The following is a 27,846-nucleotide window of genomic DNA, read 5'->3' as shown; positions in this document are numbered from 1 at the left end:
TTGTAACATTCAAAAAACCAGTAGGAGAGCACTTCAGTCTCCCTGGAAACTCAATAACAGACTTAAAAATGGCCATTCTTCAACAAAAAAAACCTTCAAAAACAGACTTCAACGAGAAACCGCAGAACTGAAATTAATTTGACACCATCAAATTAGGCCTGAATAAAGACTGGGAGTGGCTGGGTCACTACAAAAAGTAATTTTCCCTCTGTTGATACTCACCCCTTCTTGTCAACTGTTGGGAATGGGCCACATCCACCCTGATTGAATTGGCCTCATTAGCACTGACCCCCCCACTTGGTAAGGCAACTCCCATCTTTTCATATGCTGTATATTTGTACCTGCCTACTGTATTTTTCATTCCATGCATCTGATGAAGTGGATTATAGCCCATGAAAGCTTATGCCCAAATAAATTTGTTTGTCTCTAAGGTGCCACAAGGACTCCTTGTTGTTTTTGCTGATACAGACTAACACGGCTACCCCACTGAAACCTGTTCACTATCTGTGATACTTCTTGTTACAATAAAGATCAGAGACTACACAGTGATACTCCAATCCTCTTTGAAGGTTAAGAAAAATTCTATATGAAGACAGCAAAACTCCATGCTCTGCGAGTATTCCTTGGGGAAGCACAGCTCTGCATCAAGACCACAAAGTTTCAATTTATCATCCTTACTGATTTCCATTTCTTTTGTTCTTTCCAGTCCTTCATGTTTCCTGGGCAAGTTAAAAGATAGTATTACGAAAATGAAATAAAACCTTTTGATAGGCTTTGTCTTTATGGCAGAGTTAAGTTGAGTTTTTGGACCAACTTCTCTTGGTGAGAGACATACTTTTTGAGTTACACCAGAGGTTCTCAAACTGGGGGATTAGGACCCCTCGGGGTCATGAGGTTATTACATGGGGGGGTCGCAAGCTGTCAGCCTCTACCCCAAACCCCGCTTTGCCGCCAGCATTTATAATGGTGTTAAATATGTAAAAAAGTGTTTTTAATGTATAAGGGGGGTCTCACACAGAGGCTTGCTATATGAAACGGGTCACCAGTACAAAAGTTTGAGAACCACTGAGTTACACAGAGCTCTTCTTTAGGTGGGGAAAAGGTATTGAGGGTGTCACAGCTAAATACAAGATCAAACAGATAGTTTAGCATAAGTAGTTAGCACACATTCTAAGGGACCATTCCAGGTGAAGTGTCCCATTAACACCTCTGTAGTCATAGGACAAAAAGTGGGGGTAGTGGGTTACAGATTGTAGTAACGAGTTATACATCCAGTGTCTTTATTAAGACCATGACTTTTAGTGTCTAGCAAAGCTATGAATTTAAACTCCCAGGCTCATCTTCTGAAAGTGTTGTGCAGGTTTCCTTTGAGAATGAGGACTGATAGGTCAGATATAGAGTGATCGCTTTGTGAAAAGTGTTCACCCACAGGTCATACAGTGTTTTTGTCTTGAATGAACTCCCACGGGAAAATGATGTGTAGCTTGAAAGCTTGTCTCTCTCACAAACAGAAGTTGGTCCAATAAAAGATATTCCCTCATCCACTTTGTCTCTCTAATATTCTGGAACCGACATGGCTACAACAACACTGCACATTATGTATCTACACATACCAGGGGAGGGTATATCACCTAGCCCAAACTTGTTGCATTCCAAGATGCGAGTGAGATTCAATAGTTTACAATTAGTGGCACAGCTCTAAGTGAAGCATGGGGTGGGAGGCATGCAAAGGTAGCTTTAAGCCACCTTTCCGCTCTCCTGATCCTGGGCTACTCTGGGGGCTGGAGTAGTTCCTGGTGTAATTTAGATAGCCCTGGGTGTGTTAGTGCCCCAAATCTCTGCAGTGCTACATTGCTGTAACCTCACTGCTAATATGCCCCTCCTACCTCATGCTCATGCCTGTCAGGCCAGCGCTTGTTAGGGGGTCCTCTAAAGGCAGCCTCCCTCAGGTCTTGCACTAGGGGAATTCCCCTTGGCTAAAAGCGGGAATTTAAAGCCCCCTTTACATTGCTCCAGCCCTTTATCCTTGGTAGGAGAGCCAAAGTGGGGATGAAAATCTCACCCAATATATTGAACAAGGTCTCAGTGACTTTAACTATGCTTATTTTCATCTATTTTCCAATGACTGAAGTTCAAGCTTAGGTGCAACAAATTCCTGGTGGACATTTACTTTTATATTAACAAAATATACCAGAAAATCTTAAACAAAAGGATAATAGGTGACAATTTGATGGCAATGGATACTATACAGTATTGCAAAGTAATATATTCTGAATGACGTGCTGATCAATGTCTATTTCCTTTTTCTCTTGTTAAGAAAACTGCTGCAATAATTTACTTTAAAAGTGTATATTCTTGATTTCTAAATAGAGACAGAAAGGCAGAGAAAGGGAAAAAAACATGGTTTGTAATTTGCAAACAGATGAGATTTTTCTTCTCTTTTTATGTTCTGACTTTGGTTCCTAGTATACAAACTGTAAAATCATATTTACTCTTCCTGAATGTTAAAGCTGCATTAGCTTACAAATAAATAAAAATAAAAACAAATAAATACATTAAAAATTAGAGGCAATTTGGTCTGTCTCCTAATCTTATCAAACATATGATTCTCCTTGAATTAAGAAAATAGTCCACAAAGTACAAGTGAAGATAGAAATTCTGATTGTGGATTACGAACTCGAACGCGCCATTGTCTTCCTCAGAGATCCAATGCAACTCCCACTGAAGTTGCACACACATAGCTGAGATTAGAATTTGACCCAATGGCTCCGCGTATAACCCTGAGATGCATGAGTATGCTGGCAGTTCAAGAAGGAGCCGCAAGGTACCTCTTCCCTCCCCTTGCACACATAGGCAGGATTCCCAACTAGTTCTCAAGGAATCACTGGAAGTGAGGTAGCAGAATCCATCACTGAAGCGACCCAAATAAAAATAATAGTTCACGTGACATTGTAGTCTTTAAAAACCCTTAAACCCAGGGATATTAGCTAGATATGAGCCAGGATTTATTTTTGTAAAATGAAAACTAGGAATGGTTTGGATTCATTTTCCATTTAATCCAACCTACCTAAATTTACGGGCTGGATAAAAGGTTCCAGTTTCGGCTCATCTCTAGCATCATCACACAGAATATTTATGGTGCAATTCAACTTCAAGTACAGTGCAGTCATCTGTTTAGAGCCTTTAGTATTGTTCAGCCACTGTCTGTTTTAAATGCCATGAACAATATAAAACAGTAGATTTCTGGCACTGTCAGGCCCATGCAGAGCATATGCTACTGAAAATGCTTGCAAGCTGCAGCCATCCTGCTTTCAGCACCTGGGGTTTCAGAATTCAGAACATCGTTAGTTTGTGAACATAAAATACTTGGTAAGAAAAAAATTCTTATAGTTGTTCGTGAAGAATTTTGAACTGTAGCTTTGTGGTTATATTTCTTATTTCATGTGATGATTCTTACATGTGTGAATGGCCCTAGATTCAGTTAAGGTTTATACTGTGGACTTGCCTATTCTGGTGTTAGTACTAAATAATAAATCCAACCACTATTGTCTCCTCTTTACTGGGTAACATCCCTTGTCTAAAATAATAATTGCTCTGCGTTCTCTAGAATTTTTGCTGTGCTTCTTTTCTGACCACAGAACAGTTGCTGAGTGCAAATCAGAGATTAATTAAATATGGGGGTGAAAAAAAACTTCTAGAAAAAGACTATATTAAGGTTCTGGATAAAACCAATACAAGCAAGAAAATGCAGAGAGAACGCTGGAACTCTTCCTCCCTGCTGTGCCTACATCTAGCAGTGTTTCAGTGCAGTCATGGAACAGTATGTGATTACAAACCTAAACCAGACTTCAGTGATTTAGCACAACAGGACCAGAGCTCAACTTGAACTCTGAGTTTAATTGCTTCAAAGAGTTTAAGTTTTGTGAACTTAAAATTTCCACAAAATATTCCAGTCCACGTACTCCTGATACTCTTTCTACTCTCCTTTTGCCACACCATAGGATGTTGGAGATATCAGTTTATTCAGGGGTTGTCTAGACAGGGATATTTGGGAAATTTAAATCCAAATTAATTGTTAACGCTGTTTAAACCACATTAAATCCCTGTGTTGACACTTATTCAGTAACAGTAAATTAAGCTAATTCAAATGAAGGCCACTTTACTTCTGAATAAGAGTGTCCACACAGAGGCTTAAGGCGGTTCAATTGATGCACTTTAAATCCAGACCTTTAGTTAATCATATAATTTTCCTGAGTATCCCTGTATAGGTAAGCCCAGAGCTATACAATAAAAATTTTGAATTAAAATACACAAATTTAATACTAACTTTCCTTGGTCTAAAATGTGTATTTTAATGGACTTCCAAGGCCAAAGGGGAAAATCCTTAAGTCATTATTCATTCCTTAATCACCCAGAACTCCCATTGAAATCAATAGGAATTACACCTGAATTAATAAATAATAATAATAATACCAAGAATCACACCAAAGGAGAATCCACCATTACATATTGAACAAGAGTGTCACTAGCCTCACACAAGTTGATAGGTTGCCTGGTAGCCCAACATTATTCCTGAGAGTATACAGAGCTGTGTATATCATGACTGCAGAACTTGCCACAGAATTGTGCTCCAGAATATCAGCTTTCATTTTTAAAAATGTGTTTCTAGCCCTAACTTCATGTTTTCAAGTGTAAACTGAGGCTTTGTTGCCTTACAGAGTCTGCTGACAGGCTGAAAAATGGTTTTGGGGGTGAGAACAGGTACTTTCATCTCAGAAGGTTGTTAAGTCTGAAACCTCAGGACATGTAATTTAAATGTCAACACTATTTAATTATTTAACTACTGCCCATTTTAGCAGAAACATTCATTTTATGTGCTTATCCTGCAATCCCAAACTGCCTCCAAAAGCTTCACAGGAGAACAAAGCACCAGCTTCCTCCTGCCCACTGGCAAAAGCTCCAGCCTCCCCTCTGACAATCTCAATGATTGAGTTATGCTTTAAGACAAAATTCTGATACATACCAAAAACTGAAAATACAGGGGCAGTGTATGATAAGTGGGATTTAATATTAACAGAACATGGGTGCCACTGTACTGTTCATTTTAATATTTAATTAATTAAAAACTTCTTTTCATTTAAATGAAACTGCCAGAGAATTTTTAGTCTGGTGCACAACTGTGTCAAAGAATCTGGAAACCTAACAGCTGAATTAGGTCCAGCGCTGCAGAATATGTGGGGTTTTGTCTACATACATATGGTTTATAAGAAGTAAGAAGAGCTCCTCTCCCTCCCTCCAGTGCGAAGAATCTGTGCACCATCCCATACAGTGAGTCCCTGAAGTTAAGGCAATTGATGTGCTGTGAAAGTTCAGAATGTTCTTTTAAACACCCAGAGCTTTATTATTTCCAAATCATATTTCTTTGCACAAGGCAAAGCACGTATTCCTCCTTCAGTATTACATATATACCACATTTGTACTTTAATAAAATTCATTTTAATTACTTGTGTGTTTAAAACCGTATATTCAATGAAGAACACCTTTTAACATTCAGACAATTAAAAATGGCTGATCTAGTGTAAAACTTTCCAAACCTACACTGAACTTTCCAAAACATTTCCCGCCAGTTCTCTCCATCCCCCTCATGAGTCCTCTTCATTCTCCTAGAATGTCACACTCAGGCTGCACTCCTATTGCTACTGGGACTCTTTCCTTCCCTGACATCTGTTTAGCACTTCCTGCTCTGGGCTACTGCCTCAGCTTCCGCTGTGTCTCTAACTGGAGTAGAGGAAAGGAGTAGGGTGTGCGGAGGCTAGTGAGGAGTGGGCAGGGAAAAGGAGGAAGGAAGTCATCTCAGACCCTGATCCTGCCCACCCTGGCAACCTGTTAAGAAAGCAGGAGAAACAGCAGGGGAAGCTGGAGAGCAGACCAAAAGGTGGAGTCTGCCCCCTAAAGCAAGAGGTTACTTAAGTCTGAACTCACACAAAACTCCCATTGAAATCAATGGGGCTTTTTAGCTGACTAGCTTGTGGCTCATAGCTTTTGTGACAGTTTTTTTAAACAATGACTCTTCCTATGACATTAATTTATTTAAGGGTGAAAGGGACAGAGCCTACAGTAGGCATCAAAAGGAGAAAAGACAAATGAATTCATAGGGGCCTAGGCTAATGTGTAAAATTTCAAAAAAAATTTACAGTATGAGACTTCTGACATAGTTGCAGTAATGAGTCTGACTCTCCATAAATCCATCATGACAAACCTCCAGCCCAAACAATGGCTGGGAGTGTTGGCAGGCGTGTTACACAATTTTGAAAACACTTGCTGAGCAAGTCAAATGCAGCGTGAGAGAGAGAGAGATTGAGATTCTCACCCTTGTAAATATCACATGCAGAAGCAAATTTTCTGTCTCCAGTGCTGCTGATAGTATCTCCTGCTCCAGCCAATGAAGGGATGTTTTGACAATTTTTTCAGTTTTGATACTAATTTAACTAGACATAATGCACATACACAGAGCCACAATATATACTGGAATTTAATAAGTCTTTTACTGTTGGTTGATTTGTTCTGAGATTGTTTTATGTATATATTTGTGATACTCATTTTTCATTTTTTACTTGCTTTACTAGGATTTATTTTACATAATCATGGACCAAGGTATATATTATTCTTCTCTTGTTTTTTCTTCGTGATATTTTGCCTTTTCAGTAAGTTTTATGGCATTCACCATATTTTTTTAATATACAGATAATGGTTTATGTATTATAGGTCATTCTCCTTACCTCAATCTTTGTTTCCTTAAATCTACATTTTGTGTGTGTATGTGAGAGACACTCAGAAAAATGTAAAGAGCAAGAACTTCTAGGAACCTTTCAATACAGATAATATTATACTTTAGGGATGGGTAGAAACAGAAGTGATCTAATTTTGCACTCTCTCATTGGTCAATCCAGTTTCCATTTTCTCTAAACTATCAAAGTTTGGAGACAGAAGGGTTCAGTTACAATTTGTCTGTTATACATACACTTCAAAGGTCATAAATATTTTAGCTCTGTGAGGCTCGAAAGCTTGCACATGCCAACAGAAATTGGTCCGATAAAAGATATTACCTCACCTATCTTGTCTCAACCCTACTGACTTCAATGGAGTTGCTTGGTTGTAACTGATGGCAGAGTTCAGCAAAAAACCCTCTTGTTTGTCATTCAGACAATGGTATCCTTTTAAAATTTTTCAAATAGCTTAGAATAACTGTGCCAGCCTACAATTCTCAAACATTTTGAGATTTTTGATTTTTGAAGTATTACTACTCTCTTGGCTCATCCCTAAATTCCAAAGCAATACTCTGCCATTCATTTCACACAATTTAAGTCAAGACTGTTTGAAGTCCAGCATTTATGTCAGCCTTGCACTTAAAATCACCAGGAATATTTTATTCCTGTGGTTGTTATGGTTTTTGGCTTAGTTTTTAAGTGAATCCCCAATTATGTCACAATAGGATTCTAAATTATTTCCACAGAGCCCTCTCCTTGGTGACCATCTCCATCCAGGTTCTGAGCACCCTCAATATCTTGGCAGATTGAGCCTTAGTATTGTATCATGTAAAGGCCAGAGACTGTATAGACAGTACAAAGTTGTACCCCACAATTCTCTCCCCCTCTTGTGGTTACATGTTGTTTAGTGAATTACGATAAATTCCAGTTGGATCCACTCCTTTTTACTCTTATTGTAATTCCTTTCAATTTAACTGATAAGTGAATGCCTTTCCCCATTCTATACTGAGTGCAAATGAATAAATCCAGGTGGGAGGACACAGATTTAAAGTAATTCAGATAAAACAACTGTATTCTGTATTACCTTTGTTATAAATATATAAACCAATTCTAGTAGAATATAGACTGGGATTTCCAGCATCTACCCAAAATGTCAATCACAAGTTCTCATTCAAAATTCTCAGGAAAAGGGGTAGGAAAATTTCAAACGAGGCAAAGTCAAGAAAGCAGGCAGATCATAAAGTTATTATATTATTTACAATGAGAGAGGGAGATCCTGAGGTGGGAGGGATAGAGAGAGATCTAGCCGTAAAGAGGATGACATGAAGAAAGATGCATGGTAAATGTTACCCGCACCCCTTAGAAGATATGTGGGGCAGGGTTTCTGTGGAGTCCTGGCTCATGAATGAAGAATTCATATAATATGAGCCTTCCAAGGTTGTGGAATAATTATATATTAATTGGGAAACAGTATGTAATTATAGAATTCAAGACCGCAACATAGTACATTTGAAAAAGAGGGCAGAGTTCAAGTTGTGCATAAAACCTTAGCTTTGGCATTCTCTGACATTTAGTGATTTACTGTGAAACTTTAACAAGCTTTTAACGTAGATTTTCAATGGAAATTCCTTGTCATTTATTTTAAAAAAGAAGAAAGCATACAAAATATATTAGAAAAAACTGGAATGCCTTATTTCATGAGCCTTACATAATCTACAGGATGGATTTCCTGTTCTAATCTTGCTATGCTCCCACAAAATATAAATTTAAGAACATGAAAATGCCTGAGTATTTGCCTTTTACCAAGCAGCTTGACTACAAATACCACTTCTATCTGAGAAGCACTGAGAAAAAGTAAAGGAAAAAATAACCCAGAATATACAGGTATGTTGTAGATGACACAGATCCCCTAACACTTACATCTTTGCCAATCAGGTCCTCTTGGTTTTCTACAATTCCCCAGGGGGCTATACCAATGGTACAGATCTTCCCTCGGGATTTTGAGGCATGATCCTTTAATGCATCTCCAACATGCCGAATGACTCCTGAAAAAAAGAAACAGGCTCATAATCAAAAATTCAAAGCACAGTATTTTTGGTCACGTTGGTCTGGAATCAGCCAACCACTTAAGTATATGCTTTCCTAATCACATCCCTATTCAGCACAGTGCTTAAGCATGCGCTTAAAGTTAAGTATTTCCTTAAGTGTTTTGCAGAACTGGGGCCATAATAAAATGATTTAGATTGATATATACAGTGCCTTACTAGTTCAGTGTATTTTACATACAACCTTATTGAATAAATTAATGTAAACAACAAATTCCACAACTCTAACAATGAAAATGAAGACGTTGATAATCATAAATTTGCTTTTTCTCATCTGTATCCAGATACATACACACTCTAATATGTGTAGTGTGTATATCTTCAATCCTCTCCAAGTACGCAGAAATGCACAGAAAAGGGGGGAAAATGTGTAGCATGCATGATTGTCCCCTCAAATTTGGAAACCTCTCAGGCATGTAACCCACAAGTAAGGTGGTTGAAATAGTGATGGAAATGTTGTGAAAGCATCATTACACACAGCTGTAGACAGCAGTGGCACCATCGCATCAAACCACAAACCCAGTCACCAGGGAAAAGCCAGCAGGAAGTGCAAGAAAGTAGAGACCGGTGCACACAAAATGACTGTCTCATGGCTTGCCATACTCTGATTACTGCTTGCACTGTCTAAAGCAACTTCTGGCTACTTTAATTACATTCCTATGCTAACTCCTGTACAGTGCACATGTACAGGTTAATGTGCCAGGCTGGACAGTTGCTTTTGGACTCAGGCTTTCTTTTCCGCTTTCCAAGCTCACTTTCCTAACAGTTTTGACACAGCTTGTATCAAGAACTACTTTCATCACCTGACTGCAGCTAACAGTAGCACAACAGCACGTGGAATTTAATGTCACTTGCTCTTCTTTGCTGACAGCTTTGCATAAAATGCATTTAAAATCTACTCGTGCTCACTGAGGGGATAATTGGTTCCAAATTACATTCTTAGATTGATTTTTTTTTTAAACCAGTTTTCTTTACTGTTTCCCTGCTCTGGTTCCATGAATCCTAAAGTGACATTGACAGATTACAACAGTCAGACAATAACCACAAGTTTCCCCATAGCTACTGCCCTCTTATACCCATTTAAAATCAACAGTGAAAAAAAATCTGACATCTAATCTTCTAATCTTCCTGGCTGCCACCACATCGTTTGGCAGATGAGGGCAAAATGCACTCATCTCAGCCAAATGAATCCGTGATCCCACATCCTGATGATACACAGCAGGTCTTCTCTGTCTACGAAAGCTATTGCTTTCTAGGGAATACAGCTTCTGATTCCAGATGGATATTGAAGCAATTTGTTTATAAGAAGATATGGGGTGAGTCAGGCATACGCTATTTATGTTATGTCATGAATATGAATACTCAGAGGGCAACATTTTAGGGGGTTTTCTATTACGCCTTTTAACAACATACAGCTAGCTCCCTGTCTAACTAACTATTACATTAGTTGCCATTCCATGTAATATGATACGTGTATACTGCCATATTATGGGTACATTGTGAGTTACAGCAGCTAATGTATATACACACTTCAGGTTAATAGTCATAATAGTCATATTATTAATATTCTTCAGAAAGGAAATGTTGGAAAGAATTTTTATCCAAAACAACGGGTGAGATTTACAAACAAATTAGGTACCAAATTTACATGTACAATTGGACACCCAATTTAAGTGCACAGTTATCACAATTATGCAAAACAAATTTTATAGTTGTATGTGCAAATGAGCGGTTTATGTGCAGAATTTTTGAGTTGTGCATGCAACTATGGTAACTGCAAGAAGAGATTAGGTTCACAACTGTGTACCCAACTTGTTTAAAAATCTGACCCCAGAGCTCTCTTTTGCTTTACTCTGTATACTTTATGTTGTAAATAGAAGTAATTGAACTATTCAGGATTGATTTTAGGATCGTACACAACAGTGGTTGTTCTAACAGTCTTATTTGACTATGAATAATTTTTTGGCACAGAAAAAAATACCTGTTCATATCAATTTGGGATTTTTTTTTGTCAGCTACAATTATGACACTTTGAAAACTGCTATAATGGACATAGAGCTTTTTCTCTTAACTCCAGTCTTATTCTACAAAGCACAACTTCATATTCAGTCCTCTGAAGACATCTTTGCAGCTTGGTTTGAAATGCTGAGTTGGCGAGCCTATTGCAGTATGGTTAAAAGGTCCACAGATGGATGCATTTTTAATTAGGATTTTCTATCTATATCTGCCACACTCAATGCCGCACGATCTGAACATCTAACAAAATTATCACCACCCCAATTTACAGGCCAACCCTTGTTCTAGTTTCCTTCCTCCTCCATCTGAGGCATTGGGGATGTTTAAAAAAATACCAAGAGATTCCACCTGCTCCTGTTTCTGTTGTAGGTATGGGAAAGCTGAGAAGATGACAAACTTCCCAGACAGCTAAGAAACAAAGGAAACTGGGCTAACAATTACTGTAGTCATCTTTAATTCAATATATATTAAAAAAACAGAAACAAACAAACAATCTCATTAGGCATGTTCTGAACTGAGCTTCAAAATATGTGATGCCTAATCCAAATCCCACTTAAATTATTGCAAAGGTTCCCATTTACTTCAATGAGCTTTGTAACAGGCCTGTATTATCAATATGGTAGAACGAATATGCTACTCTCCATAGGCACTGAAAGGATTAAATAATGCTGAAATATTGATGTAATGTAGCTGTGCTGACTCAGGTAGAGATAATGTGCCACAACAATTCACGTGTGCATACTTTAACTTTACATATTATCATTCCCCATATGTAGAATGCTTTGCCTCGCCTCATTTCCCCACCCCCCCTCCTTCCTGCCTCCCCATCATTTCAGTCTCTCCATGACAATAAAACTCATGTGGACAGGTAGAAAATAACTTCTATGTCAGGGTTCTAAAATTTGGATGTGTTCAACTTTGCATACACATTGAAATATGTTACCTCTGTTTCTGCAAGGACAATTGGGAAAAAAAACCTGGCGGGGGGGGGGGGGGGAGAATCAGACTCCTAATCCACAGAGAGGAGGAAAAAATGACTTTTATTCAGATTAAAGGCTTTTATTTTTTCAGGCACATAAAATAGAAAAAATCTTTTCTCTGTCACATCTAACTTGTTCTTATAAGTGAAAGACAAAAGTTGCCTCTTTTTTTGGATGAAAATATTTCCCTTTAATGAAGTGGAAAGTTTCTGGTTTGTAATACCTACGAACTAGCTACCCTTTCAGGCTGCTAGCTGCAGATCACTCCATTCCATAAATGGTACCTGGGCCCATTGGTGTTAGTCTCATGAAGTCCCCTCTGACAAAACACTTCTGATTGTCTCACAGCAGGTTTTATTTTTTGCACTTCACAATCTGTCTTTCATGCTTTAATAAGCCTTTTATTCTTGGAGAGCTGTTCAATACATATTATTCTGGCATTTTCTTGCTAATGCATAATAAAAAGAAAAAGTTACTATAAAATGGCTCAGCCTCTCTTTAGAATCTGGACTGATTCTAAATCATGATGGTTAAAATGATGAAAGCCTCCCTGATGCCACAAAGCTCTTATTTTAATGTTGCTTGTTACCTGTGTTTACTCCTCCAGTGAATATCCATGCTCCAGTTGTCATGGCAGCTTTAATCAGACCTTTCCCAAAGACTTGCTTGAGTTTTGGCTGAAGTTCAAAATTCTGAAGGCCTCCATGCACAGAGATGAGAAGCTTGGGGAGCTCAAGCTGCCACTCTTTTGTCATCAGGTGTAGAAGAAGATCAGGCTTTGTGTCAAAAGACACACGTACATACTGCAGAATTAAGGGCATTGATAAAGAAAAAGGTTGGTTATGACTCATGATGTGTAACACCAAGAAAATATTTTAAAAACATACAACTTTTGCAACAAAAAACTAATTAATTGTAACTTTGATGGTTTAAAAAGCAATTTATGAAACTACAGACCATGACAATTATAGGTAGCCATTTCACAGAGTTTACTCTCTCCAAAGCTCTTTGTAATAATTAATCAATCAATCCTCACAACACCGCTCAGGAGCTAATAGATAAACATTATCCCTTAATTTCCTCATCTGTAAATTAAGGCAGAGAGGTTAAGTGATTTGCCCAAAGCCATAGGGACAGTTGGTATCATACCTCCATTTAGAACTCTCTTTATTCTAGACAAATGTATTGAAAAACATCTACAAAATATGTAATAGTGGACATGCCTGCATTTAACTTAAGGTTAAGGTTGCAAAGTCGACCACTCAGAAGTTAGGAAATGGCTGAATTAAGGTTCCCCTTTCAACTTGCTTCACTTGTGTGGATTTAATAAAGAATAAATTATTACCCCTGACTGAGAATATGTTTTAAGGCCAGAAGGGACCATTAGGTTCATCTACACTAAACTTTTGCAGAAGACAAACCATAGAATTTCACCCAGTGGTTCCTGCATCAAGACCATAACTTCAGGTTGAGCTAGAGTACATATAATTATTCTGGAACCTTCCACTAATATTTCTTTCCCCCACCCCTCATGGTTTATCAGCATAACCTTCAGATCCACAGCACAGACTTCAGAATAGGCATATCTGATTTTAGAACATTAGTACATTTCAGCGAACATATTATGCTAACATAGTTCATGAACATTTTGTTCATTTTTACTATGTCTATTCCTTTTTTGTGGTCTGTGATTGGTCACCTACAGTAAGTCTCATGGTACTGTTTCTGCTTCCTGAGTGGATGTGAAACTTCAGATGGAGTATTTCTGGCATGAATGCTAATATCTGTGGTTGCATGCAAATATGGGTATTCAATGACGAATGGCCTTTCTCAACATTCCTGCAAGCAGAGCCCCATTTGCACAAATGATCATGAGAAAACAAACGAATAAGAACTTGGTCCAACTGAAAAGTGCACCAGAGTTAAAAAATATTGATTCACTCTACAGTTATAATAATCCTCCCAACAGCTGCTAAGTCTTTTTACTATTAGGAGGCAAAAGGCCATATGTAGTGTATATCTGGTGAGCATGTAATGTACTATCAAGTATGTGTGTAATGGCTTCAATGGCTGGATTGCTGAAATTGAAAGGCAAACTCTGCTAGGCATTTGAGTGCACTGGCTGAATGCTGAAGATAATAGATTTTACTAAGAATTTCACCCAGTAATTCCCGCATGAAGCCCATAACTTCTGGGCTTCACTAAGAATTGAGGATATCATGGACTTGTGACAACAGGAATGTTGGTAAGACACTAATCTTTATTTCTTTCACCCTGTCACAGACAGAAGTTGGGGTTACAAAAGGTTATACCACTATTACATGGCAGGGGTTAGCAGCCACATATTGTAACTATTATTGAGGGTACTCAACATCTTAAAAGGCTGAACCCTCTGAATAGTTAAAAGAGGGAAGATTTTCTGTTGGTCTGAGTATTATATTCCGGTTTTGTTGGCAATGAGAGTCGATGTGCTCAGTCTCCCACGATGAATATATGCATTTTAACTGATGATGATCATATATATTTGTTACAAGCAGAGGTTGTAGGACCATCCCATGTGCCACTCCTGCTCAGATCAAGTCCTGTATCCTGCCACCACTCATGACAGACACCAAATGTTTAAAATGAAGACAAAAATTGCGTAGGATGCACATCAACCGTCTTGCAAAAGCGTGACTGGGGGTGAGAAGGTTTCCTTCTGACCCTTGTAGCAATCGGTTTATTCCATAAAACACATGATTTCATTAACCCCAGTTTAGCTTGTATAACTACCAACTGGTAAAAATATTAACTCCTTATTCAGCCACTTCTATAACTTCCAGCAGTAACAAATTCCATAAGCTGACTACAAGATACTGAAGAAATACTTTCTTTTATTTATCTGAAAATTATCACTAATTTCAAATGACCATTTGTTCTTGTTTAGGTGAGAAAAAGGACTATATTCTTAATGTAAAATGAAATTTTATCATATGAAGAAATGTGAGTAAACAAATCTGAGTGGGTCTTCTCAACTACAAGAACCAGCAATGCAAAGGAAATTTAAATCTTAGAAACTCCCCTGAGAAAAGGTCAAGGGGCTAAAATATTGGATTTTCTTTTCGTGAGAAGAAATGTCTAGACTTCAATTTTGTGATTATCTTATTCCTTTTAGCTCTTGTGGGGGCCATTTTCAGTTTGGTGTGCCTTGGATAATTCTTTTGTAATCACTTCAGATGTAATTTAATGTGTATAGGATCATTCTTTTGTCATCACTTCCAAGGCACCCACTAAATTATGAATAAATGCTTTTAAAACCATTTTTGATCATATTAATAATTTATCTCTCTCTATTTTGTAGTAGAACATTTGACCTTTTCCCTTTTCTGTTTAGATTCTGCTGCCATTACTGGCTTCCTTCACCGCCACTTGCTTGGAAAGATTTTTAAATTTAACTATGAACTTGAGCCAAATCGCTGCTCAGTTCCATCAGTCTCCCCATATCTCTTTGGCTGATATCTACCTTTCAGCTCCATAAGTGATTATATTTTTATAGAGGAGAATTTGACACTTGTGAAAGAAGCGAAACTGACAGCATTGCTATTTATCAACAGAACAGGTACAATATAGGAAGCAGAAGGAGAAGCTTCACCACAGCAACCTGCCAAAGTGCTTTGGCTCACCACTGAACTAGTTTAGATGGGCCACATCATAGGATGAAAGATTAGTTCAAGTTCCCATGTCCATTTAATCCATAGCTTGACGATTAAGACTCAACAAAAATGTCACTTAAGACTAGCTGTGATTATGATGCTTTATTTTCATATCAAGGGATTAGCCAGAAACTCAGACTCATTTCTCATTGACCAATAAACAGCCAGATGGCTGCAAAATAGCCCAACCTAGGTTAGAATTGAACTACAGTGGTAATCTAGTGGTAAAATTTTTCATATCCTGAGCCATACAGTTCTCCAACCACAATGCCTCTATTAGAGTACATATAATTAAACTGCAGTGTGCATTGTACCTGGCTGATTGCTGATAATGATAATTTGAGGGAGACACTTACAAACTCACTGCACAGACTCATTCTGCTGTTGACAGACATGACACTTAAGTATTTCTGAATTTTCCCTCGATTAACATACTGCCTAATACTTTGCCTTCTGCAACGCAATCTGGCATTTCCCCCTGTATTTTCTCACTAGTGGCAACTGGATGATGACATGACCATTTTACCTACTTCAATTAACTGTCCAAAGTTTCAGATGCTTTTCTAAACTAAGCTGAATCTCTGAATCTTTTGCTGTTTGTGCAAAGGCCTGATCCAGCTCCCATTATAAACAAGAGCAAAACTCTCATTAGCTAACAGAAGCAGAATAGGATCTTTATTAATATTCTTTTAATATTTTAGGGCCTTATTCAAATCCAAAGAAAGTCAATGGAAGCACTTATTGATTTCAATGGGCTTTGGATCTAGGCCGGGGTGGCCAAACTTTTTGGCCTGAGGGTCACATCTCGGTATGGAAATTGTATATAAGGCTGGCTGGGATAGGGGATTGGGGCACATGGCCGGCGGTGGATGAGGGCTCTGGCTGGGGGGTGCAGATTCTGGGGTGGGGCTGGGGATGAGGGGTTTGGGGTGCAGGAGGGTGCTCCGGGCTGGGATGGAGGGGTTTGGAGGGGGCTCTTGGCTGGGCAGGGGATTGGGGCACGGGGGTGTGTGTGTGTGGGGCTGGGGATGAGGATTTGGGGTGCAGGAGGGTGCTCTGGGCTGAGATCAAAGGGTTTGGAGGGCGATCAGGGCTGGGGTTGGGGCATGGGGGGGGGAAGCGCGCTCGGGTGCAGGATCTGGGCGGCGCTTACCTGAAGCAGCTCCTGGAAACAGCGGCCCGTCCCCCTTTTGGAAGCAGGGCCACGCCGCTCTGCGCGCTGCCCTGTCCGCAGGCACCGCCTCCCCTCCCCCACTGGCCACGGTTCCGGCCAATGGGATCTGCAGAGCTGGCGCTTGGGGTGGGGGCAGAGTGCAGAGCCCCCTGGCTGCTCCGGCTTCTAGGAACCATGTGGAGCTGTTGCACCTGTGGAGCAGAGCAAGGCAAGCTCCCAACCCCGCTCCCTGTCGGGAGCTCGAGGACCAGATTAAAAGGTCTGATGGGCTGGATGCGGCTTGTAGTTTGCCCACCCCTGACCTAGGCCTTTGTGTATTTCATTCACTTTTTTCTCCAGAACCCTTATTATTTCAAATGCTGTAAATTTATTTTGAATATTAATAATTTGCTATGTCAAAAAATAAAACCCATTGTCTTTTTCATGGTTTAATGTCAAAGGATTATAGATTATCCCCCCTTGTTTCTCTCTCCTTGCACTAATGGCTTTTTAAAATCTTTCCTGTGCAGTTTTGTCAAATCTATACTTTTTAAAACCGCAAATGCATTTTTAGGTGTGGCTGATTTCCAAGACTCTTTAATAAAATACAACACATTGAAGCTATATATGAGAAACTATATCTGGCAAATCTGTTTACCTGCCTCATAGCCACAATGGTGCATTTCAACATGAAAGAACAATGTAAGGGACATTAAGCCTTTTCCACAGTAATATACTTTGTCTTCTGAAGTTGCAAACATATGCCAGCCACTCAATGAGCAAGTTAAAAGTATCATTTGAACGCTTTGGATTAGCAGGAAATTATTAAAAATAGAACTAACGTATTTAATTCACTGTGAACCTTTCAAGCAGCCATCAGCCATCCAACCTTGTATAACCATGATCAAAGCAACTTTAGTTCAGCAAAGCAGAGTTAATTAGAAATCTGTATAGGATTCAAATGTCCCAATTAATGAAAGGGGTTCCAGAATTATTTGTGTGTTAAAAAGAGGAGGATAAATTCAACACAGCAGTTAAATTTGGTCCTTTAAATTCAATGCACGGTGTAACAATGCATGATTGTTCCCACCTGGTCTACCAAGGTCCAGACTCCCCAAATCTCTGTTCAGTCAATTAATTTTTCATATTTCGGGTTTAATTAGAAATTGACAGTCAAGCTATATTTTGCATGCATGTATTCTTGGGATTGGGGTTGATATAAAACCTGATGGCATATCATGTACTGTTTTATAATTCACTAGAAGCCCACCTAAATCCAATAATGACTGACTTAGTAAACCAGGTAACTCTTATTCATTAAAGAGGGATTCTCAAGCTTTTCAAACAGGTGCCTTAAAACATTTTACTGCATCTCTCAAATCTCGCTGACACATCTGTTGGATGGTATCTCTCCACCCAGGAGGAGATCTGTTGATGACATTGACTTAATTTTCCTGTCTCCATTCTTCCGATAGCCCTTGACCTCTTTCAAAAGATCATGGAATTAGCAATGCTCAGCCTCTTTCCCAGCTCTTTACTGCTCCTTTGTGTGATGGAGGTCTTTTTAAGGAGCAGAATGTGTACAGAGGACCATAGCAATGTGGCAAAGTGGTGGTCCTTGGCAAATAAAACCCCCGAACATTTTGGAGAATTTATTGATTGAGCCATGTTGCTAGTTTTTGGGTGGGGGAAGATTTGTATTTAGTGCCCAAAAGCCTTTGGTAATAAAACAATTTAAAAGATATATAAAGAATTTGATGAAACAGCAGAAGGTTGGTGCCAACAAATAGATGAGAGATTAATACATAGAGGCTGGGTAACTATATCCTAATGAGCTGTGCTACAAGCTCTGTCCTGCAAATCCCGAGTTTTGATTTTTTGTTGTAGGTTTATATACAATTTCATTTTATTAAAACAAAATCCGACTTATTTCCTCTTCTGGGCTTTCCAGTATATCTTGTCTATTGTGTCTCTGTTATGGCTAGACAGTGAGCTCTTTGTGCGTAAAACTGTCTGTATTTTTATGTCTGGTACTGTGCTGAACACATGTGCTTAATTACAATAAAATAATTAACATTAATAGAGTCCCTTCTTTTATGTGTGTGCATGTGTGTTTTTTTTTGATTGCAAGAGGGGGAAAAACACATGGAAATTAAACCTGAAACTCTAAAGATTTTCCTTAACTTAAATATTGAGTTCAAGAAAATGTTTATAAAGAAGATTTTGCTTAAATTTGAAAAACCTGTTATTTTCTGTCTAGCTGTGCTAATACCGGCCGCACCACAAATATTGTATATACCCTTGAAGGGTGAAATTTTGTAATGCATTTGCTGAGTATTAACAGGATTAACCATTTTATAAAACCAAAGAAAATTTTTACTAATTGCAGATCTAGAAACGTGGGTGTAGTTATTATAGGACACTCAACTGTTACAAGAAATGAGGAAATACCACTTTATTAACTGATCTCAACAACCACTATAATCTAATCTCAAATATACTCTGCCATAAGAGAGTTAATTTATCCAAATGATTCACCTCAAACATTAAAAGGATAAGTGGAAAAGAGAATAATAAATTTAATTCCACAATAGGCACTGGAAAACTAATTTAAATGTTACTAAAAATGTATCACCATTGCACATATGCTGGAGATGTGGATAGAAAGTAGATACTCTGAATTAGTAATGCTGTACACAAATACATAACATTGATGAAATATGGGATAGAATACCACTACACAGGCTTTCGCTGATGATTTCATATGGTATGTCTCTCAAATTCTCAGAAGGACAAGGTGGGTAAGGTACAACGTTTATTGGACCAGCTTCCATTAGTGAAAGAAATTTTTGAGCTTACACAAAGCTCTTCTTCAGGACTGTGTAAGCTTGTCTCTCTCACCAACAGAAGTTGGTCCAATAAAAGATATTACCTCACTCACCTTGCCTCTCTAATATACTGGGACCAGCATGGCTACAACAACACTGACAAATTCTCAGAAGGTGATTCATTATGTCTACCCTAAGAAAAACAACTTTTTAAAAAGAAAACTGAGAACAGTGTTGGCATCACACTTAATTATTTGTACAAATATGGCAGAAATTCTTACAATGAGCATGAGATCAAATAATGTCCTCAGTTATGTCAGGACATACCCAGTGAAGTCAATTTAGCAGCCCCATAGAGTTCAGTTTTTCACAAATAGGATATTAGCAAAATTAATGTCTTTTGGGAATTTTTGTTTTACATTTCTGGAGGAAAAAATGAAGTTTGAACCATTAAAAGGAATGGTATGGCCCACTTTTGTTGAGGATGTTCAGTCTATTATGTTCTCCTCTGTTACTGTTCTGTATTGATTTTTTTTTGGTTATTACGGCCTTATTGTAGCTTTGTTCTTCATTTTCACTACAATTTAAAAAGGGATATAATGATGCTCACTAGTAAACTCATTTACAAAGTATTTGTACGTTCCCCGTCACTCTGTATTAATGGTAACTTAACTGTATTTCAACTGAAAATAATATACTTACAAAAGGGGAAACAGTTACCTTATTTATCAGATGCTTGAAACCCTTTTATTTAAATATAAACAGAGATCAAATTTTCTCCACAGATAACCTGCGCATGGTGGAAATTTTCATTTGTCTTTCTGTTAATTAAATACCTGACATCCTCACTGCTCTTCATCCCTCAAGATTTTATAGTTTTGTGATCACCACGGATCTGGATGATGTTACTCGATTCTGTTTTATCTTGCTGAATACCATCAATTCTTAGGCCTCAGAGCATGTTCTACAAGGTACAATGGCTCAAATCTTCTGAGTTTTATTCCAAATTCTTCCATTGACTATTGGTGTGATCTTCAACAAGTCACTTAACCTTGCTGTTTTGCAGTTTTATCCATTTTTAAAGCGGGTATAATATTTATCTATAACGGTTGCCACTAACACTCAGCATATGCAAAGAATTACCATACAGTGGTAAATGAGACAACAGATTTTATCTGTACTTAGGAAATTAACTGGAGTAATTTTATGCTACACTTATATATTGCATTTGATGTGAGGGTAAGTGTTAAGTCTCCTGAAAATATGCAAGACCCCCAGGCTTGATATACATTTGTCTCTTTATCTAGGTCTTATTTCTCAAGGTTCTGGAGGCTGCTCATTTTTCTCACTTAATCGCTGGCAAAAATGGCCATCTGGTTTGTCTTGCAAAATGAGAGCCTTGCGGAAGGTAAATTCAGATGCACATTCGGGTACTGTATAGGTTTAATTCTTTTCATAATTAGAACCACAACAACTAAGCTTATGTACTTACCCAACTCTCACACTACACTCTCCTGCCCACAGTGCTATGGCTGTCAGGCACCGTAAGGGTGGCCTTTAAGGGAGACACTTATCTCATTAGCTCTTTAGTTTATCATAAAAAAAAAAAAAACAGTCACCGTTACAGTTCTGCAGACCTGCTTTCATGGTTGTCACCTTACTGTGGTCATTTGCATGTTGAGCTTTGTATCCTTTTATGTACAATAGCCTGTAAGAAGCTCAGCTATTCAGAGAAGCTACGATTTGAAGGCATTTTCCCCATCAATAGACTTTCTGAATGTCTGGCGGCTTTATGGAAGCTTTTCATCCATTCAGAACTTGTTTGTTTTCTTTCCCTTCTGATATGATTTAATGACTTTGAATGGTTGGCAGGATGCAAATGTCTTCCTGGTTCTTCCTATTCTCTGGTACTGTTAAAATAAGTCCAGAGTTCCTCCAACAGCAGTTTTATAATAGAACACCAGCATGTCACAGATACTATTATCCATAATAATATGCACTCATTTTCCACACATATACTAAGTCAAAAGTTACCATTAGATGCTATAGTATTGGTGCTCTAGTGTTTGTTAAAATGTGATAATAGACTTCAGTGGGAATTGCACATCTATACCTCAGAGCAGAATTTGGCCCACATACTTTGGACGGTAACCCTTAGAATTCTATATATGAAAATCATCTCTGTATTCTCGTTTTTAGTATTCCAGTCCAGTACTGTAAGATTTCTCTTGATGGAGCAGCAGTTATACATAGAGGAGGTTAAATCTATATAAAAATCAGCCTGAATTTTCACCCATCCTCTGAAATGAACACTAACTTTGACTAACAGATTAGATTTCTTTTCTTTTAGTGACCCCTCCACAGTTTGTCCAAACTATCCTTCTATTGCTTTGGGATGTGGTGGCAGGATTGCTGGGCTCCAATACTGACTGTTTCAAATTTAGCATTGCTTTCAAGCTTCCCTTGAGTTCTATCCCATAGTGAATGGTGTCCCCCTAGGAACTTCTGATTACATAAAACGCTTTCCCTCTCCCTCAGGCTTAATATCTCACATCAGAAAGGAGTGAGAGGTTCCAAAAGCACTTTATTTATTCTAGTTCATTTATTCTATGGTAAAACAGGGTGGCCCCAAATTTAAAAGCAGAGAAACAGTGATGCCTGCCCGATAGTTACAGAGAATGACCAAAGATAAAGAGAGTCGGTTGCTATTTGGGGATTCTGAGGGAGGAAGCTCTCAAAACGTTCAGAAGTTTATGTAAAATGTAAACAAGCACCTTACGAACGGTTAATGTTAGCCCCTCACTAATCATGATTGGAGAACAGAAGAAGTGGATGTAACTTCCTGCTTCCCATTACATTTCCTTGGAAATAATCTTTCTACTTTACAACTGATGAGTACAATTTTTTGTTCCTTGCCATATTTTACAGTGCTGTCCTTGAATTGCACAGGTTTGGTGAGAAGCGTCTTGCTTCCACTGAATGTGATATACAGCACTGAGAAATGGGTGGCTTGATTTATTCCCTTTAGATAAATTCTATTTCATTTTACTAAACTAGACATATTTGTACACTGTTTTCTGTTAGAGTGAATGAGAGTTGATTCGCTTTATCAATTTTCAGGTGCCTCTGAATAGGCATTAGGGGATCATTAGACCTTCAGGGAAACACTAATTTTCTAGCTGCTTCTATATCTACTCATCATGGGTGACACTGTGTTCTGACACTTCACAGAATTACTACCTCAGAAACAGATGCAGGTGGAGATTTTCAAAGGCACAAATTGCAGTTACATGCCTAACTCCCACTGACTTTCAAACCTTCAAATCCTTTGTAATCCTCCCACATGTTGATTTACTGACTCTGACAGGCATGCTGTCCAATAGGTAAGAGAAATAAAATATATTTAAAGTTTACCAAACATGCCAGACAGTGACAGACTGCAATTTACCAGGATTCTAACAATGTTATGAATTAGCCAGGAACTGTGGGAGATGACTGTCAAAGAGAGGGAAAAAGAGGAGGAAGCAAGAATTAATTGAGAATAAAGAAGTTATAGTTAGAGCTGTCAAGCAATTAAAAAAATTAATCACGATAATATCTGTTAATATTTAAATATTTTTGGATGTTTTCCACATTTTCAAATATATTGATTTAAGTTATAACACAGAATACAAAGTATACAGTGATCACTTTATATTTATTTTTGATTACAAATATTTGCACTGTAAAAAAAATAAAAGAAATAGTATTTTTCAATTCACCTAATACAAGTACTGTAGTGCAATCTCCTTATCATGAAAGTTGAACTTACAAATGGGGAATTATGTACAGAAAATAACTGCATTCAAAAATAAAACAATGTAAAACTTTATTAGAGCCTACAAGTCTACTCAGTCCTACTTCTTGTTCAGCCAATCAAATTTGTTTACATTTGCAGGAGATAATACTGCCCGCTTCTTGTTTACAATGTCACCTGAAAGTGAGAACAGGCATTCGCATGGCATGGTTGTAGCCGGCATTGCAAGACATTTACATGCCAGATGCACTTAAGATTCACATGTCCCTTCATGCTTCAACCACCCTTCCAGAGGACATACATCCATGCTGATTACGGGTTCTGCTCAACGACAATCGAAAGCGGTGCGGACCAATGCATGTTCATTTTCATTATCTGAGTCAGATGCCACCAGCAGAAGGTTGATTTTCTTTTTTGGTGGTTAGGGTTCTGTAGTTTCTGCATTGGAGTGTTGCTCTTTTAAGACTACTGAAAGCATGCTCCACACCTCGTCCCTCTCAGATTTTGGAAGGCACTTCAGATTCTTAAACCTTGGGTCGAATACTGTAGCTATCTTTAGAAATCTCACATTGGTACCTTCTTTGCGTTTTGTCAAATCTGCAGTGAAAATGTTTTTAAAACGAACAACTTGTGTTGGGTCATCATCCAAGACTGCTATAACATGAAATATATGGAAGAATGCAGGTAAAACAAAGCAGGGGACATACAATTCTCCCCCAAGGAGTTCAGTCACAAATTTAATTAATCGTTTTGTTTTTTTTTAAAAGAGCATCATCAGCATGGAAGCATGTCCTCTGGAATGGTGGCTGAAGCATGAAGGAGCATATGAACGTTTAGCATATCTGGCATGTAAATACCTTACAATGCTGGCTACAAAAGTGCCATGCAAATGCCTGTTCTCACTTTCTGGTGACATTGTAAATAAGAAGAGGGCAGCATTCTCTCCTGTAAATGTAAACAAACTTGTTTGTCTTAGCCATTGGCTGAACAAGTAGGACTGAGGGGACTTGTAGGCGCTGAAGTTTTACATTGTTTTGTTTTTGAGTGCAGTTAGGTAACAAAAAAAATGTACATTTGTAAGTTGCACTTTCACAACAAAGAGATTGCACTACAGTATTCGTATGAGGTGAACTGAAAAACACTATTTCTTTTATCATTTTCACAGTGCAAATATGTATAATTGAAAATAATATACACTTTGATTTCAATTACAACACAGAATACAATATATATGAAAATGTAGAAAAACATCCAAAATATTTAATAAATTTCAATTGGTATTCTATTGTTTAACAGTACAATTAAAACTGCGATCAATCGCGATTAAGTTTTTTGATTTAATCGCGTGAGTTAACCGCGACAAAGGGAACTAGGAATTCAAGACATTTACTAATGTACCTGTAAACACACCTGAACAACTGGTGTTGCACTGGCAGAATAGGTACTGCCAGAGGATATGCACATAATTTCTGGAAGATACAGCCAAGCACAGGATAAAGAATTAGATGTAGCCCCACTCCCAATCTGAACAACACTGTAGAAAAAACAGCTTTGTTACCCCGCGACACTGGTCTACTTCACTATTCACCTCCCCATGAAAAATATCCATAGAACTTTAGGTGTGAATTGGAAGAAACCATATAGCATATAATATAACTTTCCCTGAAATATTAACTGACTTGCCCTTAATCACTCAGTATGTCAGTGTCAGGAACCTAATCCAGATAGTCCAGACATCCTGTCCCTTACTCTAATAACTCAATGATAGTGCCTCTGTCATCATAACCATTAGGCCCTTTCCTGTAGCATTGTATCTTTTGTAGTTGATTTTAAGTTATAGTCCAACTATCTTCTTCCTTCCATGACCCATGAAACCTAGAAAACGTATGGCTTTACAGCAAGAAGAACTGTTAAATGAATTAAGTAAGAAGGAAGATACTGTATGAATGCCTTTTGTGGTTAGTAGCATTAGTTAGTATACTAAGAAAGGGTTTTGATTACCATGGCTTTATTGGAGTGACCCCCTCCTTGAAACTCAATGGTTCCAAAGGCATCAGTTGGGCTGAGCTGAGTGTGCTTGCTGATGGACCACTTCTCTGACTGGTGGTCATTTCGAGTGAGTCTGCTTTCATTTTTCTCATTCTGAATAATGGAGATACTTGGAGTCAGTCCAACATGTTGACCTATTAGACGCCCACAGCAACACCTATGGCAGTAAGGAAAAATTAGTTGCATTTATTGGCCTAAAAATGCATCAGGCTATGTTTAAAGAAACTTCTTGTATGCACTGCAAAGTCTTAGAAAGTCACTTTCAGGCTGAAGTGATTTTATAGAGTTGTCAGAAGTCCTGTCTTGTAGCAAATACATTGACATGTCTAGGAAACAGACCGTTACAATATAGATATGACTTTTTTTGACATGTGATTCTCCTTTGTGATGTCATTTTTGTGTAAAACTAAATAAAAAAGTGCTTTGTTCTAAATATAAAAAAAAGCAAAGATTCCCACCCCCCCAATACATTCTATACATTCCCACAGACTACATTAAGCTAAATAAAACATTTTCACATGGACATCAACATATTTTAGTCACACATGAAGCTCATGTCTATCAGTCCCTTACAATACTAGCTGCTGTGTCTCTAATATAGAGTACAAATATTCAGGGGACTGGAATACATCACCAAGAAGATGAATAAGTTACAAATGAAACACTGATATAAATTCAGGTTTTGTTTTTCAGTTGACACTTTCTGGGGTGTATAAAGTATTGGTGCCATGCCTCATGGAAATCCATCTCGAAGGGTTCCAAAATACAAGCCAGTCTTTGTATAGAATACTCAGAGTTGGAAAAAATTATCATCTACGCAGTTATTTTCTTGTAACTATATAGTTTCGTTTTCATAGTATGTAGCAATACAATACCATACAATCTGTAGCATATAGCAATACAATTACCTATGGGGGTCTTTGGTGCTGGGTATGATATGAACACATTCTCTCTTGTAAAATGCTCTCTCTATCCATGATTTCTGAGCCTGAAAAAGAGAGGGTAAAAATCCCATAAACTTTATTTGTTCATTAAATACAATTTCAAGCATAAATGAAGAGATAACTCAAACATGGAGAGAATCTTTAATTATTGACCTTGCAAACATGCTGTATCAGTAAACATTTTCCATCAGAATTTGGGTGCATTTCAAGAGCATAGCAATAAAAAGTTCAATATATGTAAATTTATAATATGTTCATGTTTATTGGCCAGATAAATTTAATACTTGTGCCTACATTCACATGACAGCAACCATGAAAGCAAAACAAATTAAAACAAATAATTGATCAAAGTTTTCTAGGTGGTAAGAAAACAACATGTCCTCAATTTAGAAACAATTTTTTAAAGTACTCTGTTACGTTAACTAATGTGGCTATGTTGGATGTATAGTAAAATTTTTAGACATTAACCCCCCCCCCCACTAAAATATAAATTAATGGCAATCCACTATTAATCCGCTGCAACATTTTGTAGAAACTGCAGTTAAACAGCATATCGCAATGTCACTTAAAGTGTCTTGGAGGAAAGAGCACATACAAAGCAGGAAATGATACATGTGAAACAAGGGAAGCTTTGAAATATAAAAAGAACATGAGTACTTGTGGCACCTTAGAGACTAACAAATTTATTAGAGCATATATATATATATACAGATAAGTTGGAAGTTACCATACAAACTGTAGGAGGCTAATTAGTTAAGATGAGCTATTATCAGCAGGAGAAAAAAACTCTCACAGTTTGTATGATAACTTCCAACTTATCTGTGTGTGTGTGTATATATATATATATATATATAAATAATTGGGTGTGTGTGTGTGTGTGTATATATCTATATATATCTATCTTACTATATGTTCCATTCTATGCATCCAATGAAGTGAGCTGTAGCAAAAAATTTGTTAGTCTCTAAGGTGCCACAAGTACTCCTGTTCTTTTTGCGGATACAGACTAACACGGCTGCTACTCTGAAACTTGAAATATAAAGGGACAGATCTTTATATGGTATAAATTAATGTAGCCCCATCAAATTAAATTAAGCTATGCTGCTTTATACTATCTGAGCCTATAGCCACAAATGTACTCAGTAATGCAAAAGATTTTCTCTCAGTATGATCTTATTTCCAGACAAGAATGAAGAGGTGTGGTGGTTTGTTTTTTGAACAAAAGAGAAACCTATCTTCAGAGTTTCTAAACTCCTTTTAATTATCTGGGTAGTTCTTGATGAATCAAGTGAGTGAGTGTCCTGGTAAATTACCCAGTGGATTCCTGCAGATAGAACGTAATTATTTCCGTTTAATATTCAGGTGATTGAAGGAAAATCTCAAAGTATTCAGCACAAACAGGTACATCTTATAAAGTATATGCAAAGAATAAAATAGTATTTTTACAGTTACACAACAGAAACAGGGATATTGTTAATACTAATCACAAACAGGTGAAAGAGAGCAATGAATTATG

The 27,846-nt window shown here is 37.7% G+C and overlaps 1 protein-coding gene across 6 annotated transcripts in view; it reads right to left on the bottom strand.

Moving 5' to 3' along the window:
• TRPM3 (transient receptor potential cation channel subfamily M member 3) overlaps positions 1–27,846 on the bottom strand; it is a 592,300-nt gene that overhangs the window by 155,517 nt on the left and 408,937 nt on the right. For all 6 annotated transcript variants that reach the window (XM_037903066.2, XM_043547000.1, XM_043546999.1 and 3 more), the window contains exons 2-5: positions 26,295–26,374; positions 25,339–25,543; positions 12,458–12,671; positions 8,688–8,812 (exon numbers count right to left, since the gene is read on the bottom strand). In XM_037903066.2, the coding sequence (XP_037758994.2) occupies positions 8,688–8,812; positions 12,458–12,671; positions 25,339–25,543; positions 26,295–26,374 (624 nt within the window). The remainder of the gene's footprint in view (positions 1–8,687; positions 8,813–12,457; positions 12,672–25,338; positions 25,544–26,294; positions 26,375–27,846) is intronic.

The sequence above is a fragment of the Chelonia mydas genome, chromosome 5, assembly GCF_015237465.2.
Source record: "Chelonia mydas isolate rCheMyd1 chromosome 5, rCheMyd1.pri.v2, whole genome shotgun sequence".
NCBI lineage: Eukaryota > Metazoa > Chordata > Testudines > Cheloniidae > Chelonia > Chelonia mydas.
This window is presented reverse-complemented; position numbering and strand designations above follow the sequence as displayed.